The 16925-nt window shown below is 50.8% G+C and overlaps 1 protein-coding gene across 1 annotated transcript in view; it reads right to left on the reverse strand.

Moving 5' to 3' along the window:
* Positions 1-16925, reverse strand: part of vill (villin-like) — a 95918-nt gene that overhangs the window by 17283 nt on the left and 61710 nt on the right. The window contains 2 exon segments of the mRNA XM_052517593.1: positions 7513-7657; positions 12020-12165. Of these exon segments, the coding sequence (XP_052373553.1) occupies positions 7513-7657; positions 12020-12165 (291 nt within the window).

The following is a 16925-nucleotide window of genomic DNA, read 5'->3' on the forward strand; positions in this document are numbered from 1 at the left end:
GCCCCTGACCCCTTACCTCCTCCAGGTAACTATAGTCATGGCCCCTGACCCCTCACCTCCTCCAGGTAACTATAGTCATGGCCCCTGACCCCTCACCTCCTCCCAGGTAACTATAGTCATGGCCCCTGACCCCTCACCTCCTCCCAGGTAACTATAGTCATGACCCCTCACCTCCTCCCAGGTAACTATAGTCATGGCCCCTGACCCCTTACCTCCTCCAGGTAACTATAGTCATGGCCCCTGACCCCTTACCTCCTCCAGGTAACTATAGTCATGGCCCCTGATCCCTCACCTCCTCCCAGGTAACTATAGTCATGGCCCCTGACCCCTTACCTCCTCCCAGGTAACTATAGTCATGGCCCCTGACCCCTTACCTCCTCCCAGGTAACTATAGTCATGGCCCCTGACCCCTTACCTCCTCCCAGGTAACTATAGTCATGGCCCCTGACCCCTTACCTCCTCCAGGTAACTATAGTCATGGCCCCTGACCCCTTACCTCCTCCAGGTAACTATAGTCATGGCCCCTGACCCCTTACCTCCTCCCAGGTAACTATAGTCATGGCCCCTGACCCCTTACCTCCTCCCAGGTAACTATAGTCATGACCCCTGACCCCTTACCTCCTCCCAGGTAACTATAGTCATGACCCCTTACCTCCTCCCAGGTAACTATAGTCATGGCCCCTGACCCCTTACCTCCTCCCAGGTAACTATAGTCATGACCCCTTACCTCCTCCCAGGTAACTATAGTTATGGCCCCTGACCCCTTACCTCCTCCCAGGTAACTATAGTCATGGCCCCTGACCCCTTACCTCCTCCCAGGTAACTATAGTCATGGCCCCTGACCCCTTACCTCCTCCCAGGTAACTATAGTCATGACCCCTTACCTCCTCCCAGGTAACTATAGTCATGGCCCCTGACCCCTTACCTCCTCCCAGGTAACTATAGTCATGACCCCTTACCTCCTCCAGGTAACTATAGTCATGGCCCCTGACCCCTTACCTCCTCCAGGTAACTATAGTCATGGCCCCAAACCCTTACCTCCTCCCAGGTAACTATAGTCATGGCCCCTGACCCCTTACCTCCTCCCAGGTAACTATAGTCATGGCCCCTGACCCCTTACCTCCTCCCAGGTAACTATAGTCATGACCCCTTACCTCCTCCCAGGTAACTATAGTCATGGCCCCTGACCCCTTACCTCCTCCCAGGTAACTATAGTCATGGCCCCTGACCCCTCACCTCCTCCCAGGTAACTATAGTCATGGCCCCAAACCCCTTACCTCCTCCCAGGTAACTATAGTCATGGCCCCTGACCCCTTACCTCCTCCAGGTAACTATAGTCATGACCCCTTACCCCTTACCTCCTCCCAGGTAACTATAGTCATGGCCCCTGACCCCTTACCTCCTCCCAGGTAACTATAGTCATGGCCCCTGACCCCTTACCTCCTCCCAGGTAACTATAGTCATGGCCCCTGACCCCTTACCTCCTCCCAGGTAACTATAGTCATGGCCCCTGACCCCTCACCTCCTCCCAGGTAACTATAGTCATGGCCCCTGACCCCTCACCTCCTCCCAGGTAACTATAGTCATGGCCCCAAACCCCTTACCTCCTCCCAGGTAACTATAGTCATGACCCCTGACCCCTTACCTCCTCCAGGTAACTATAGTCATGGCCCCTGACCCCTTACCTCCTCCAGGTAACTATAGTCATGACCCCTTACCTCCTCCAGGTAACTATAGTCATGGCCCCTGACCCCTCACCTCCTCCAGGTAACTATAGTCATGACCCCTTACCTCCTCCAGGTAACTATAGTCATGGCCCCTGACCCCTTACCTCCTCCCAGGTAACTATAGTCATGACCCCTTACCTCCTCCCAGGTAACTATAGTCATGGCCCCTGACCCCTTACCTCCTCCCAGGTAACTATAGTCATGACCCCTGACCCCTTACCTCCTCCCAGGTAACTATAGTCATGGCCCCTGACCCCTTACCTCCTCCCAGGTAACTATAGTCATGGCCCCTGACCCCTTACCTCCTCCCAGGTAACTATAGTCATGACCCCTGACCCCTTACCTCCTCCCAGGTAACTATAGTCATGGCCCCTGACCCCTTACCTCCTCCCAGGTAACTATAGTCATGGCCCCTGACCCCTTACCTCCTCCCAGGTAACTATAGTCATGGCCCCTGACCCCTTACCTCCTCCCAGGTAACTATAGTCATGGCCCCTGACCCCTTACCTCCTCCCAGGTAACTATAGTCATGACCCCTTACCTCCTCCCAGGTAACTATAGTCATGGCCCCTGACCCCTTACCTCCTCCCAGGTAACTATAGTCATGGCCCCTGACCCCTTACCTCCTCCCAGGTAACTATAGTCATGGCCCCTGACCCCTTACCTCCTCCCAGGTAACTATAGTCATGGCCCCTGACCCCTTACCTCCTCCCAGGTAACTATAGTCATGGCCCCTGACCCCTCACCTCCTCCAGGTAACTATAGTCATGGCCCCTGACCCCTCACCTCCTCCCAGGTAACTATAGTCATGGCCCCTGACCCCTTACCTCCTCCAGGTAACTATAGTCATGGCCCCTGACCCCTTACCTCCTCCCAGGTAACTATAGTCATGACCCCTCACCTCCTCCAGGTAACTATAGTCATGACCCCTTACCTCCTCCCAGGTAACTATAGTCATGACCCCTGACCCCTTACCTCCTCCAGGTAACTATAGTCATGACCCCTGACCCCTTACCTCCTCCAGGTAACTATAGTCATGACCCCTCACCTCCTCCAGGTAACTATAGTCATGGCCCCTGACCCCTTACCTCCTCCCAGGTAACTATAGTCATGGCCCCTGACCCCTCACCTCCTCCAGGTAACTATAGTCATGGCCCCTGACCCCTTACCTCCTCCCAGGTAACTATAGTCATGGCCCCTGACCCCTTACCTCCTCCCAGGTAACTATAGTCATGGCCCCTGACCCCTCACCTCCTTCCAGGTAACTATAGTCATGGCCCCAAACCCCTTACCTCCTCCAGGTAACTATAGTCATGGCCCCTGACCCCTTACCTCCTCCAGGTAACTATAGTCATGGCCCCTGACCCCTCACCTCCTCCAGGTAACTATAGTCATGGCCCCTGACCCCTTACCTCCTCCAGGTAACTATAGTCATGACCCCTTACCTCCTCCCAGGTAACTATAGTCATGGCCCCTGACCCCTTACCTCCTCCCAGGTAACTATAGTCATGGCCCCTGACCCCTTACCTCCTCCCAGGTAACTATAGTCATGGCCCCTGACCCCTTACCTCCTCCCAGGTAACTATAGTCATGGCCCCTGACCCCTCACCTCCTCCCAGGTAACTATAGTCATGACCCCTGACCCCTTACCTCCTCCAGGTAACTATAGTCATGGCCCCTGACCCCTTACCTCCTCCAGGTAACTATAGTCATGACCCCTTACCTCCTCCAGGTAACTATAGTCATAGCCCCTGACCCCTTACCTCCTCCAGGTAACTATAGTCATGACCCCTTACCTCCTCCAGGTAACTATAGTCATGACCCCTTACCTCCTCCAGGTAACTATAGTCATGACCCCTTACCTCCTCCAGGTAACTATAGTCATGGCCCCTGACCCCTTACCTCCTCCCAGGTAACTATAGTCATGGCCCCTGACCCCTTACCTCCTCCAGGTAACTATAGTCATGACCCCTTACCTCCTCCCAGGTAACTATAGTCATGGCCCCTGACCCCTTACCTCCTCCAGGTAACTATAGTCATGGCCCCTGACCCCTTACCTCCTCCAGGTAACTATAGTCATGGCCCCTGACCCCTTACCTCCTCCCAGGTAACTATAGTCATGGCCCCTGACCCCTCACCTCCTCCAGGTAACTATAGTCATGGCCCCTGACCCCTTACCTCCTCCCAGGTAACTATAGTCATGGCCCCTGACCCCTCACCTCCTCCAGGTAACTATAGTCATGGCCCCTGACCCCTTACCTCCTCCAGGTAACTATAGTCATGGCCCCTGACCCCTTACCTCCTCCAGGTAACTATAGTCATGGCCCCTGACCCCTTACCTCCTCCAGGTAACTATAGTCATGGCCCCTGACCCCTTACCTCCTCCCAGGTAACTATAGTCATGGCCCCTGACCCCTTACCTCCTCCAGGTAACTATAGTCATGGCCCCTGACCCCTTACCTCCTCCAGGTAACTATAGTCATGGCCCCTGACCCCTTACCTCCTCCAGGTAACTATAGTCATGGCCCCTGACCCCTTACCTACTCCAGGTAACTATAGTCATGACCCCTTACCTCCTCCCAGGTAACTATAGTCATGGCCCCTGACCCCTTACCTCCTCCAGGTAACTATAGTCATGGCCCCTGACCCCTTACCTCCTCCAGGTAACTATAGTCATGGCCCCTGACCCCTTACCTCCTCCCAGGTAACTATAGTCATGGCCCCTGACCCCTTACCTCCTCCAGGTAACTATAGTCATGACCCCTTACCTCCTCCCAGGTAACTATAGTCATGGCCCCTGACCCCTTACCTCCTCCAGGTAACTATAGTCATGGCCCCTGACCCCTTACCTCCTCCCAGGTAACTATAGTCATGGCCCCTGACCCCTTACCTCCTCCAGGTAACTATAGTCATAGCCCCTGACCCCTTACCTCCTCCCAGGTAACTATAGTCATGGCCCCTGACCCCTTACCTCCTCCAGGTAACTATAGTCATGGCCCCTGACCCCTTACCTCCTCCAGGTAACTATAGTCATGGCCCCTGACCCCTTACCTCCTCCAGGTAACTATAGTCATGGCCCCTGACCCCTTACCTCCTCCCAGGTAACTATAGTCATGGCCCCTGACCCCTTACCTCCTCCCAGGTAACTATAGTCATGGCCCCTGACCCCTTACCTCCTCCAGGTAACTATAGTCATGGCCCCTGACCCCTTACCTCCTCCAGGTAACTATAGTCATGGCCCCTGACCCCTTACCTCCTCCCAGGTAACTATAGTCATGGCCCCTGACCCCTCACCTCCTCCAGGTAACTATAGTCATGGCCCCTGACCCCTCACCTCCTCCAGGTAACTATAGTCATGGCCCCTGACCCCTTACCTCCTCCAGGTAACTATAGTCATGACCCCTTACCTCCTCCCAGGTAACTATAGTCATGGCCCCTGACCCCTCACCTCCTCCAGGTAACTATAGTCATGGCCCCTGACCCCTTACCTCCTCCAGGTAACTATAGTCATGACCCCTTACCTCCTCCAGGTAACTATAGTCATGGCCCCTGACCCCTTACCTCCTCCCAGGTAACTATAGTCATGGCCCCAAACCCCTTACCTCCTCCCAGGTAACTATAGTCATGGCCCCTGACCCCTTACCTCCTCCAGGTAACTATAGTCATGGCCCCTGACCCCTTACCTCCTCCCAGGTAACTATAGTCATGGCCCCAAACCCCTTACCTCCTCCAGGTAACTATAGTCATGGCCCCTGACCCCTCACCTCCTCCAGGTAACTATAGTCATGACCCCTGACCCCTTACCTCCTCCCAGGTAACTATAGTCATGGCCCCAAACCCCTTACCTCCTCCAGGTAACTATAGTCATGGCCCCTGACCCCTTACCTCCTCCCAGGTAACTATAGTCATGACCCCTGACCCCTTACCTCCTCCCAGGTAACTATAGTCATGACCCCTGACCCCTCACCTCCTCCAGGTAACTATAGTCATGACCCCTGACCCCTTACCTCCTCCCAGGTAACTATAGTCATGGCCCCAAACCCCTTACCTCCTCCAGGTAACTATAGTCATGACCCCTGACCCCTTACCTCCTCCCAGGTAACTATAGTCATGGCCCCAAACCCCTTACCTCCTCCAGGTAACTATAGTCATGACCCCTGACCCCTTACCTCCTCCCAGGTAACTATAGTCATGGCCCCAAACCCCTTACCTCCTCCAGGTAACTATAGTCATGGCCCCTGACCCCTTACCTCCTCCCAGGTAACTATAGTCATGGCCCCAAACCCCTTACCTCCTCCCAGGTAACTATAGTCATGGCCCCTGACCCCTTACCTCCTCCAGGTAACTATAGTCATGGCCCCTGACCCCTTACCTCCTCCAGGTAACTATAGTCATGGCCCCTGACCCCTTACCTCCTCCCAGGTAACTATAGTCATGGCCCCAAACCCCTTACCTCCTCCCAGGTAACTATAGTCATGGCCCCTGACCCCTTACCTCCTCCCAGGTAACTATAGTCATGACCCCTTACCTCCTCCAGGTAACTATAGTCATGGCCCCTGACCCCTCACCTCCTCCAGGTAACTATAGTCATGACCCCTTACCTCCTCCAGGTAACTATAGTCATGGCCCCTGACCCCTTACCTCCTCCCAGGTAACTATAGTCATGGCCCCTGACCCCTTACCTCCTCCCAGGTAACTATAGTCATGGCCCCTGACCCCTTACCTCCTCCCAGGTAACTATAGTCATGGCCCCAAACCCCTTACCTCCTCCCAGGTAACTATAGTCATGGCCCCTGACCCCTTACCTCCTCCCAGGTAACTATAGTCATGGCCCCTGACCCCTTACCTCCTCCAGGTAACTATAGTCATGGCCCCTGACCCCTCACCTCCTCCAGGTAACTATAGTCATGGCCCCTGACCCCTTACCTCCTCCCAGGTAACTATAGTCATGGCCCCTGACCCCTCACCTCCTCCAGGTAACTATAGTCATGGCCCCTGACCCCTCACCTCCTCCCAGGTAACTATAGTCATGGCCCCTGACCCCTTACCTCCTCCAGGTAACTATAGTCATGACCCCTTACCTCCTCCCAGGTAACTATAGTCATGGCCCCAAACCCCTTACCTCCTCCCAGGTAACTATAGTCATGGCCCCTGACCCCTTACCTCCTCCCAGGTAACTATAGTCATGACCCCTTACCTCCTCCAGGTAACTATAGTCATGGCCCCTGACCCCTTACCTCCTCCCAGGTAACTATAGTCATGGCCCCTTACCTCCTCCCAGGTAACTATAGTCATGGCCCCTGACCCCTTACCTCCTCCAGGTAACTATAGTCATGGCCCCTGACCCCTTACCTCCTCCAGGTAACTATAGTCATGGCCCCAAACCCCTTACCTCCTCCCAGGTAACTATAGTCATGACCCCTTACCTCCTCCCAGGTAACTATAGTCATGACCCCTCACCTCCTCCCAGGTAACTATAGTCATGGCCCCTGACCCCTTACCTCCTCCAGGTAACTATAGTCATAGCCCCTGACCCCTTACCTCCTCCAGGTAACTATAGTCATGGCCCCTGACCCCTCACCTCCTCCCAGGTAACTATAGTCATGACCCCTGACCCCTTACCTCCTCCAGGTAACTATAGTCATGGCCCCTGACCCCTTACCTCCTCCCAGGTAACTATAGTCATGGCCCCTGACCCTTCACCTCCTTCCAGGTAACAATAGTCATGGCCCCTGACCCCTCACCTCCTCCCAGGTAACCAAAGTGATGACCCCTGACCCCTCACCTCCTCCCAGGTGTCTAGCAGCATGACATCATCCTGGTCCAGGTCCTCCTGAGTCAAGTCCTCCACCTCTGTCATCCTGAACCGACCAGTCTGATTGGAGCATTCAAACAACCGAGGGCTGTGGGGAGTCTCCTCCTTCTGCAGTCTGATAGACAGGATGTGACGTCACAAAGTCACATGACAGCATTTGATGTCACAGAGTCAAATGACATGTTCAGACCGATAGATCTACCAATAGCAGGATTACATCTAAAGATATTGCAATAGGGACCTGAACATGAAAAATCTAGACACTAGTGTAATTCTAGTTGTAGTTTCATCCTATATATAGTGTCATCCTAGTTCTAATTCTAATGTCATCCTAGTTCTAGTGTCATCCTAGTTCTAGTGTCATCCTAGTTCTAGTGTCATCCTAGTTCTAGTGCCATCCTAGTTCTAGTGTCATCCTAGTTCTAGTGTCATCCTAGTTCTAGTGTCATCCTAGTTCTAGTGTCATCCTATTTCTAGTGTCATCCTAGTTCTAGTGTCATTCTAGTTCTAGTGTCATCCTAGTTCTAGTGTCATCCTAGTTCTAGTGTCATCCTAGTTCTAGTGTCATCCTAGTTCTAGTGTCATCCTAGTTCTAGTGCCATCCTAGTTCTAGTGTCATCCTTGTTCCAGTGTCATCCTAGTTCTAGTGTCATCCTAGTTCTATTGTCATCCTTGTTCCAGTGTCATCCTTGTTCCAGTGTCACCCTTGTTCCAGTGTCATCCTAGTATCATTCTAGTATCATCGTAGTTATAGTTATATTATCATTTATTTTTTCAAATCAAATTGTATTTGTCACATGCTCAGAATACAACAGTCATGACCTTATTGTGAAACATTTACTTACAACCCCTTAACCAACAATACTTTAAGAAGTTCAGAAGGAAAACGTGTTAAGTAAAAAAAATACATAATAAACCAATAAAAAATAAAAAAAGTAAGTAAATATCAGCATTAAAATAAAATGAGCAATAGTGAGGCTACATAGAGTGGGTACCAGTAGAGAGTCAATGTGCTGGGTCACCGGTTTGTCGAGGTAATTGAGGTAATTGAGGTAATACGTACATGTAGGTAGAGTTAAAGTGACCTTCTAGTGCCATCCTAGTTCTAGTGTCATCCTAGTTCTAGTGTCATCCTAGTTCTAGTGTCATCCTAGTTCTAGTGTCATCCTAGTTCTAGTTTCATCCTAGTTCTAGTGTCATCCTAGTTCTAGTGTCATCCTAGTTCTAGTGTCATCCTAGTTCTAGTTTCATCCTAGTTCTAGTGTCATCCTAGTTCTAGTGTCATCCTAGTTCTAGTGTCATCCTAGTTCTAGTTTCATCCTAGTTCTAGTGTCATCCTAGTTCTAGTGTCATCCTAGTTCTAGTGTCATCCTAGTTCTAGTGTCATCCTAGTTCTAGTGTCATCCTAGTTCTAGTGTCATCCTAGTTCTAGTTTCATCCTAGTTCTAGTGTCATCCTAGTTCTAGTTTCATCCTAGTTCTAGTTTCATCCTAGTTCTAGTTTCATCCTAGTTCTAGTGTCATCCTAGTTCTAGTTTCATCCTAGTTCTAGTTTCATCCTAGTTCTAGTGTCATCCTAGTTCTAGTGTCATCCTAGTTCTAGTTTCATCCTAGTTCTAGTTTCATCCTAGTTCTAGTGTCATCCTAGTTCTAGTGTCATCCTAGTTATAGTTTCATCCTAGTTCTAGTGTCATCCTAGTTCTAGTTTCATCCTAGTTCTAGTGTCATCCTAGTTCTAGTGTCATCCTAGTTCTAGTGTCATCCTAGTTCTAGTGTCATCCTAGTTCTAGTGTCATCCTAGTTCTAGTTTCATCCTAGTTCTAGTGTCATCCTAGTTCTAGTGTCATCCTAGTTCTAGTTTCATCCTAGTTCTAGTGTCATCTAGTTCTAGTGTCATCTAGTGTCATCCTAGTTCTAGTGTCATCCTAGTTCTAGTGTCATCCTAGTTCTAGTGTCATCCTAGTTCTAGTTTCATCCTAGTTCTAGTGTCATCCTAGTTCTAGTTTCATCCTAGTTCTAGTGTCATCCTAGTTCTAGTGTCATCCTAGTTCTAGTGTCATCCTAGTTCTAGTTTCATCCTAGTTCTAGTGTCATCCTAGTTCTAGTGTCATCCTAGTTCTAGTGTCATCCTAGTTCCATTGTCATCCTAGTTCTATTATCATCAGTCTGTGTGTACTGTGTCAGCAGTGTGTGTGTACCGTGTCATCAGTCTGTGTGTACCGTGTCATCAGTGTGTGTGTACCGTGTCATTAGTCTGTTTGTACTGTATCATCAGTCTGTGTGTACCGTGTCATCAGTCTGTGTGTACTGTGTCATCAGTCTGTGTGTACCGTGTCATCAGTCTGTGTGTACCGTGTCATCAGTCTGTGTGTACCGTGTCATCAGTCTGTGTGTACCGTGTCATCAGTGTGTGTGTACCGTGTCAGCAGTGTGTGTACCGTGTCATCAGTCTGTGTGTACCGTGTCATCAGTGTGTGTGTACTGTGTCATCAGTCTGTGTGTACTGTGTCATCAGTCTGTGTGTACCGTGTCATCAGTCTGTGTGTACCGTGTCAGCAGTGTGTGTGTACTGTGTCATCAGTCTGTGTGTACCGTGTCATCAGTCTGTGTGTACTGTGTCATCAGTCTGTGTGTACCGTGTCAGCAGTGTGTGTGTACCGTGTCATCAGTCTGTGTGTACCGTGTCATCAGTGTGTGTGTACCGTGTCATTAGTCTGTTTGTACCGTATCATCAGTCTGTGTGTACCGTGTCATCAGTCTGTGTGTACTGTGTCATCAGTCTGTGTGTACCGTGTCATCAGTCTGTGTGTACCGTGTCATCAGTCTGTGTGTACCGTGTCATCAGTGTGTGTGTACCGTGTCATCAGTGTGTGTGTACCGTGTCAGCAGTGTGTGTGTACCGTGTCATCAGTCTGTGTGTACCGTGTCATCAGTGTGTGTGTACCGTGTCATTAGTCTGTTTGTACCGTATCATCAATCTGTGTGTACCGTGTCATCAGTCTGTGTGTACCGTGTCATCAGTCTGTGTGTACCGTGTCATCAGTCTGTGTGTACCGTGTCATCAGTGTGTGTGTACCGTGTCAGCAGTGTGTGTGTACCGTGTCAGCAGTGTGTGTGTACCGTGTCATCAGTCTGTGTGTACCGTGTCATCAGTGTGTGTGTACTGTGTCATCAGTCTGTGTGTACTGTGTCATCAGTCTGTGTGTACCGTGTCATCAGTCTGTGTGTACCGTGTCAGCAGTGTGTGTGTACTGTGTCATCAGTCTGTGTGTACCGTGTCATCAGTCTGTGTGTACTGTGTCATCAGTCTGTGTGTACCGTGTCATCAGTCTGTGTGTACCGTGTCAGCAGTGTGTGTGTACCGTGTCATTAGTCTGTTTGTACCGTATCATCAGTCTGTGTGTACCGTGTCATCAGTCTGTGTGTACTGTGTCATCAGTCTGTGTGTACCGTGTCATCAGTCTGTGTGTACTGTGTCATCAGTCTGTGTGTACCGTGTCATCAGTCTGTGTGTACCGTGTCATCAGTGTGTGTGTACCGTGTCATTAGTCTGTTTGTACCGTATCATCAGTCTGTGTGTACCGTGTCATCAGTCTGTGTGTACTGTGTCATCAGTCTGTGTGTACCGTGTCATCAGTCTGTGTGTACCGTGTCATCAGTCTGTGTGTACCGTGTCATCAGTGTGTGTGTACCGTGTCAGCAGTGTGTGTGTACCATGTCAGCAGTGTGTGTTTACCGTGTCATCAGTCTGTGTGTACCGTGTCATCAGTGTGTGTGTACCGTGTCATCAGTGTGTGTGTACTGTGTCATCAGTCTGTGTGTACCGTGTCATCAGTCTGTGTGTACCGTGTCATCAGTCTGTGTGTACCGTGTCAGCAGTGTGTGTACCGTGTCATCAGTCTGTGTGTACCGTGTCATCAGTCTGTGTGTACCGTGTCATCAATCTGTGTGTACCGTGTCATCAGTCTGTGTGTACCGTGTCATCAGTTTGTTTGTACCGTGTCATTAGTCTGTGTGTTCCGTGTCATCAGTCTGTGTGTACCGTGTCATCAGTCTGTTTGTACCGTGTCATCAGTCTGTTTGTACCGTGTCATCAGTCTGTTTGTACCGTGTCATCAGTGTGTGTGTACCGTGTCATCAGTCTGTGTGTACCGTGTCATCAGTCTGTGTGTACCGTGTCATCAGTCTGTGTGTACCGTGTCATCAATCTGTGTGTACCGTGTCAGCAGTGTGTGTGTACCATGTCATCAGTCTGTGTGTACCGTGTCAGCAGTCCGTGTGTACCGTGTCATCAGTGTGTGTGTACCGTGTCATCAGTCTGTGTGTACCGTGTCAGCAGTCCGTGTGTACCGTGTCAGCAGTGTGTGTGTACCGTGTCATCAGTCTGTGTGTACCGTGTCAGCAGTGTGTGTACCGTGTCAGCAGTGTGTGTGTACCATGTCATCAGTCTGTGTGTACCGTGTCAGCAGTGTGTGTACCTCTTGTCGCAGGCGTAAGGGGCTTTCCCTCCCAGAGCCACCCAGAACTCAGCAGGCTCCTGTCCCTCCATAACAACCTGTTTATCCTGCCTGGACAGAACGTCTGCCACTGCCTTTGCCATCTCTCTCTCATCACCACTACAACCCTGGGACAGAAGATGCAGGATACAGGCACATGTCACACACAATACAGATACATGAAAACTGATCCCTTCCCTCTGCTCTTTAAGTGAAGCCCGAGAAGCCGTTGTTTGGAGGATATATTGGCACGGATGTAGTTAGGTCGGAGACAAAGTCGAGGACTGGAAAACCGTGCCAATATATCTATCGAACGTCAGGGCAGGCAGAATGGTCAGGCAGGCTTCAACCGTGCCAATATATCTATCGAACGTCAGGGCAGGCAGAATGGTCAGGCAGGCTTCAACCGTGCCAATATATCTATCAAACGTCAGGGCAGGCAGAATGGTCAGGCAGGCTTCAACCGTGCCAATATATCTATCGAACGTCAGGGCAGGCAGAATGGTCAGGCAGGCTTCAACCGTGCCAATATATCTATCGAACGTCAGGGCAGGCAGAATGGTCAGGCAGGCTTCAACCGTGCCAATATATCTATCAAACGTAAGGGCAGGCAGAATGGTCAGGCTTGCTTCAAACCGTGCCAATATATCTATCAAACGTCAGGGCAGGCAGAATGGTCAGGCAGGCTTCAACCGTGCCAATATATCTATCGAACGTCAGGGCAGGCAGAATGGTCAGGCAGGCTTCAAACCGTGACAATATATCTATCAAACGTCAGGGCAGGCAGAATGGTCAGGCAGGCTTCAACCGTGCCAATATATCTATCGAACGTCAGGGCAGGCAGAATGGTCAGGCAGGCTTCAACCGTGCCAATATATCTATCAAACGTCAGGGCAGGCAGAATGGTCAGGCAGGCTTCAACCGTGCCAATATATCTATCGAACGTCAGGGCAGGCAGAATGGTCAGGCAGGCTTCAACCGTGCCAATATATCTATCGAACGTCAGGGCAGGGCAGGCAGAATGGTCAGGCAGGCTTCAACCGTGCCAATATATCTATCAAACGTCAGGGCAGGGCAGGCAGAATGGTCAGGCAGGCTTCAACCGTGCCAATATATCTATCGAACGTCAGGGCAGGCAGAATGGTCAGGCAGGCTTCAACCGTGCCAATATATATATCAAACGTCAGGGCAGGCAGAATGGTCAGGCAGGCTTCAACCGTGCCAATATATCTATCGAACGTCAGGGCAGGCAGAATGGTCAGGCAGGGTTCAAACCGTGCCAATATATCTATCGAACGTCAGGGCAGGGCAGGCAGAATGGTCAGGCAGGCTTCAACCGTGCCAATATATCTATCAAACGTCAGGGCAGGGCAGGCAGAATGGTCAGGCAGGCTTCAACCGTGCCAATATATCTATCAAACGTCAGGGCAGGCAGAATGGTCAGGCAGGCTTCAACCGTGCCAATATATCTATCGAACGTCAGGGCAGGCAGAATGGTCAGGCAGGCTTCAACCGTGCCAATATATCTATCGAACGTCAGGGCAGGGCAGGCAGAATGGTCAGGCAGGCTTCAACCGTGACAATATATCTATCAAACGTCAGGGCAGGCAGAATGGTCAGGCAGGCTTCAACCGTGCCAATATATCTATCGAACGTCAGGGCAGGCAGAATGGTCAGGCAGGCTTCAACCGTGCCAATATATCTATCAAACGTCAGGGCAGGCAGAATGGTCAGGCAGGCTTCAAACCGTGACAATATATCTATCGAACGTCAGGGCAGGCAGAATGGTCAGGCAGGCTTCAACCGTGACAATATATCTATCAAACGTCAGGGCAGGCAGAATGGTCAGGCAGGCTTCAACCGTGCCAATATATCTATCAAACGTCAGGGCAGACAGAATGGTCAGGCAGGCTTCAACCCGTGCCAATACATCTATCAAACGTCAGGGCAGGGCAGGCAGAATGGTCAGGCAGGCTTCAACCGTGACAATATATCTATCAAACGTCAGGGCAGACAGAATGGTCAGGCAGGCTTCAACCGTGCCAATATATCTATCAAACGTCAGGGCAGACAGAATGGTCAGGCAGGCTTCAACCGTGCCAATATATCTATCAAACGTAAGGGCAGGCAGAATGGTCAGGCAGGCTTCAAACCGTGCCAATATATCTATCGAACGTCAGGGCAGGCAGAATGGTCAGGCAGGCTTCAACCGTGCCAATATATCTATCAAACGTCAGGGCAGGCAGAATGGTCAGGCAGGCTTCAACCGTGCCAATATATCTATCAAACGTCAGGGCAGGCAGAATGGTCAGGCAGGCTTCAACCGTGCCAATATATCTATCAAACGTCAGGGCAGGCAGAATGGTCAGGCAGGCTTCAACCGTGCCAATATATCTATCAAACGTCAGGGCAGGCAGAATGGTCAGGCAGGCTTCAACCGGCAATATATCTATCAAACGTCAGGGCAGGCAGAATGGTCAGGCAGGCTTCAACCGTGCCAATATATCTATCAAACGTCAGGGCAGGCAGAATGGTCAGGCAGGCTTCAACCGTGACAATATATCTATCAAACGTCAAGGCAGGGCAGGCAGAATGGTCAGGCAGGCTTCAACCGTGCCAATATATCTATCAAACGTCAGGGCAGGCAGAATGGTCAGGCAGGCTTCAACCGTGCCAATATATCTATCAAACGTCAGGGCAGACAGAATGGTCAGGCAGGCTTCAACCGTGCCAATATATCTATCAAACGTCAGGGCAGACAGAATGGTCAGGCAGGCTTCAACCGTGCCAATATATCTATCAAACGTCAGGGCAGACAGAATGGTCAGGCAGGCTTCAACCGTGCCAATATATCTATCAAACGTAAGGGCAGGCAGAATGGTCAGGCAGGCTTCAAACCGTGCCAATATATCTATCGAACGTCAGGGCAGGCAGAATGGTCAGGCAGGCTTCAACCGTGCCAATATATCTATCAAACGTCAGGGCAGGCAGAATGGTCAGGCAGGCTTCAACCGTGCCAATATATCTATCAAACGTCAGGGCAGGCAGAATGGTCAGGCAGGCTTCAACCGTGCCAATATATCTATCAAACGTCAGGGCAGGCAGAATGGTCAGGCAGGCTTCAACCGTGCCAATATATCTATCAAACGTCAGGGCAGGCAGAATGGTCAGGCAGGCTTCAACCGTGCCAATATATCTATCAAACGTCAGGGCAGGCAGAATGGTCAGGCAGGCTTCAACCGTGCCAATATATCTATCAAACGTCAGGGCAGGCAGAATGGTCAGGCAGGCTTCAACCGTGACAATATATCTATCAAACGTCAGGGCAGGCAGAATGGTCAGGCAGGCTTCAACCGTGACAATATATCTATCAAACGTCAGGGCAGGCAGAATGGTCAGGCAGGCTTCAACCGTGACAATATATCTATCAAACGTCAGGGCAGGCAGAATGGTCAGGCAGGCTTCAACCGTGACAATATATCTATCAAACGTCAGGGCAGGCAGAATGGTCAGGCAGGCTTCAACCGTGACAATATATCTATCAAACGTCAGGGCAGGGCAGGCAGAATGGTCAGGCAGGCTTCAAACCGTGACAATATATCTATCAAACGTCAGGGCAGGCAGAATGGTCAGGCAGGCTTCAACCGTGACAATATATCTATCAAACGTCAGGGCAGGCAGAATGGTCAGGCAGGCTTCAACCGTGACAATATATCTATCAAACGTCAGGGCAGGGCAGGCAGAATGGTCAGGCAGGCTTCAACCGTGACAATATATCTATCAAACGTCAGGGCAGGCAGAATGGTCAGGCAGGCTTCAAACCGTGCCAATATATCTATCGAACGTCAGGGCAGGCAGAATGGTCAGGCAGGCTTCAACCGTGACAATATATCTATCAAACGTCAGGGCAGGGCAGGCAGAATGGTCAGGCAGGCTTCAACCGTGACAATATATCTATCAAACGTCAGGGCAGGCAGAATGGTCAGGCAGGCTTCAAACCGTGCCAATATATCTATCGAACGTCAGGGCAGGCAGAATGGTCAGGCAGGCTTCAACCGTGACAATATATCTATCGAACGTCAGGGCAGGCAGAATGGTCAGGCAGGCTTCAACCGTGACAATATATCTATCAAACGTCAGGGCAGGCAGAATGGTCAGGCAGGCTTCAACCGTGCCAATATATCTATCGAACGTCAGGGCAGGCAGAATGGTCAGGCAGGCTTCAACCGTGACAATATATCTATCAAACGTCAGGGCAGGCAGAATGGTCAGGCAGGCTTCAACCGTGCCAATATATCTATCAAACGTCAGGGCAGGCAGAATGGTCAGGCAGGCTTCAACCGTGCCAATATATCTATCAAACGTCAGGGCAGGCAGAATGGTCAGGCAGGCTTCAACCGTGCCAATATATCTATCGAACGTCAGGGCAGGGCAGGCAGAATGGTCAGGCAGGCTTCAACCGTGCCAATATATCTATCAAACGTCAGGGCAGGCAGAATGGTCAGGCAGGCTTCAACCGTGCCAATATATCTATCAAACGTCAGGGCAGGCAGAATGGTCAGGCAGGCTTCAACCGTGCCAATATATCTATCGAACGTCAGGGCAGGGCAGGCAGAATGGTCAGGCAGGCTTCAACCGTGCCAATATATCTATCAAACGTCAGGGCAGGCAGAATGGTCAGGCAGGCTTCAACCGTGCCAATATATCTATCAAACGTCAGGGCAGGCAGAATGGTCAGGCAGGCTTCAAACCGTGACAATATATCTATCAAACGTCAGGGCAGGCAGAATGGTCAGGCAGGCTTCAACCGTGCCAATATATCTATCGAACGTCAGGGCAGGCAGAATGGTCAGGCAGGCTTCAACCGTGCCAATATATCTATCAAACG

Source organism: Oncorhynchus keta, unplaced genomic scaffold (assembly GCF_023373465.1).
Source record: "Oncorhynchus keta strain PuntledgeMale-10-30-2019 unplaced genomic scaffold, Oket_V2 Un_scaffold_8670_pilon_pilon, whole genome shotgun sequence".
In the NCBI taxonomy this organism is placed as follows: Eukaryota; Metazoa; Chordata; class Actinopteri; order Salmoniformes; family Salmonidae; genus Oncorhynchus; species Oncorhynchus keta.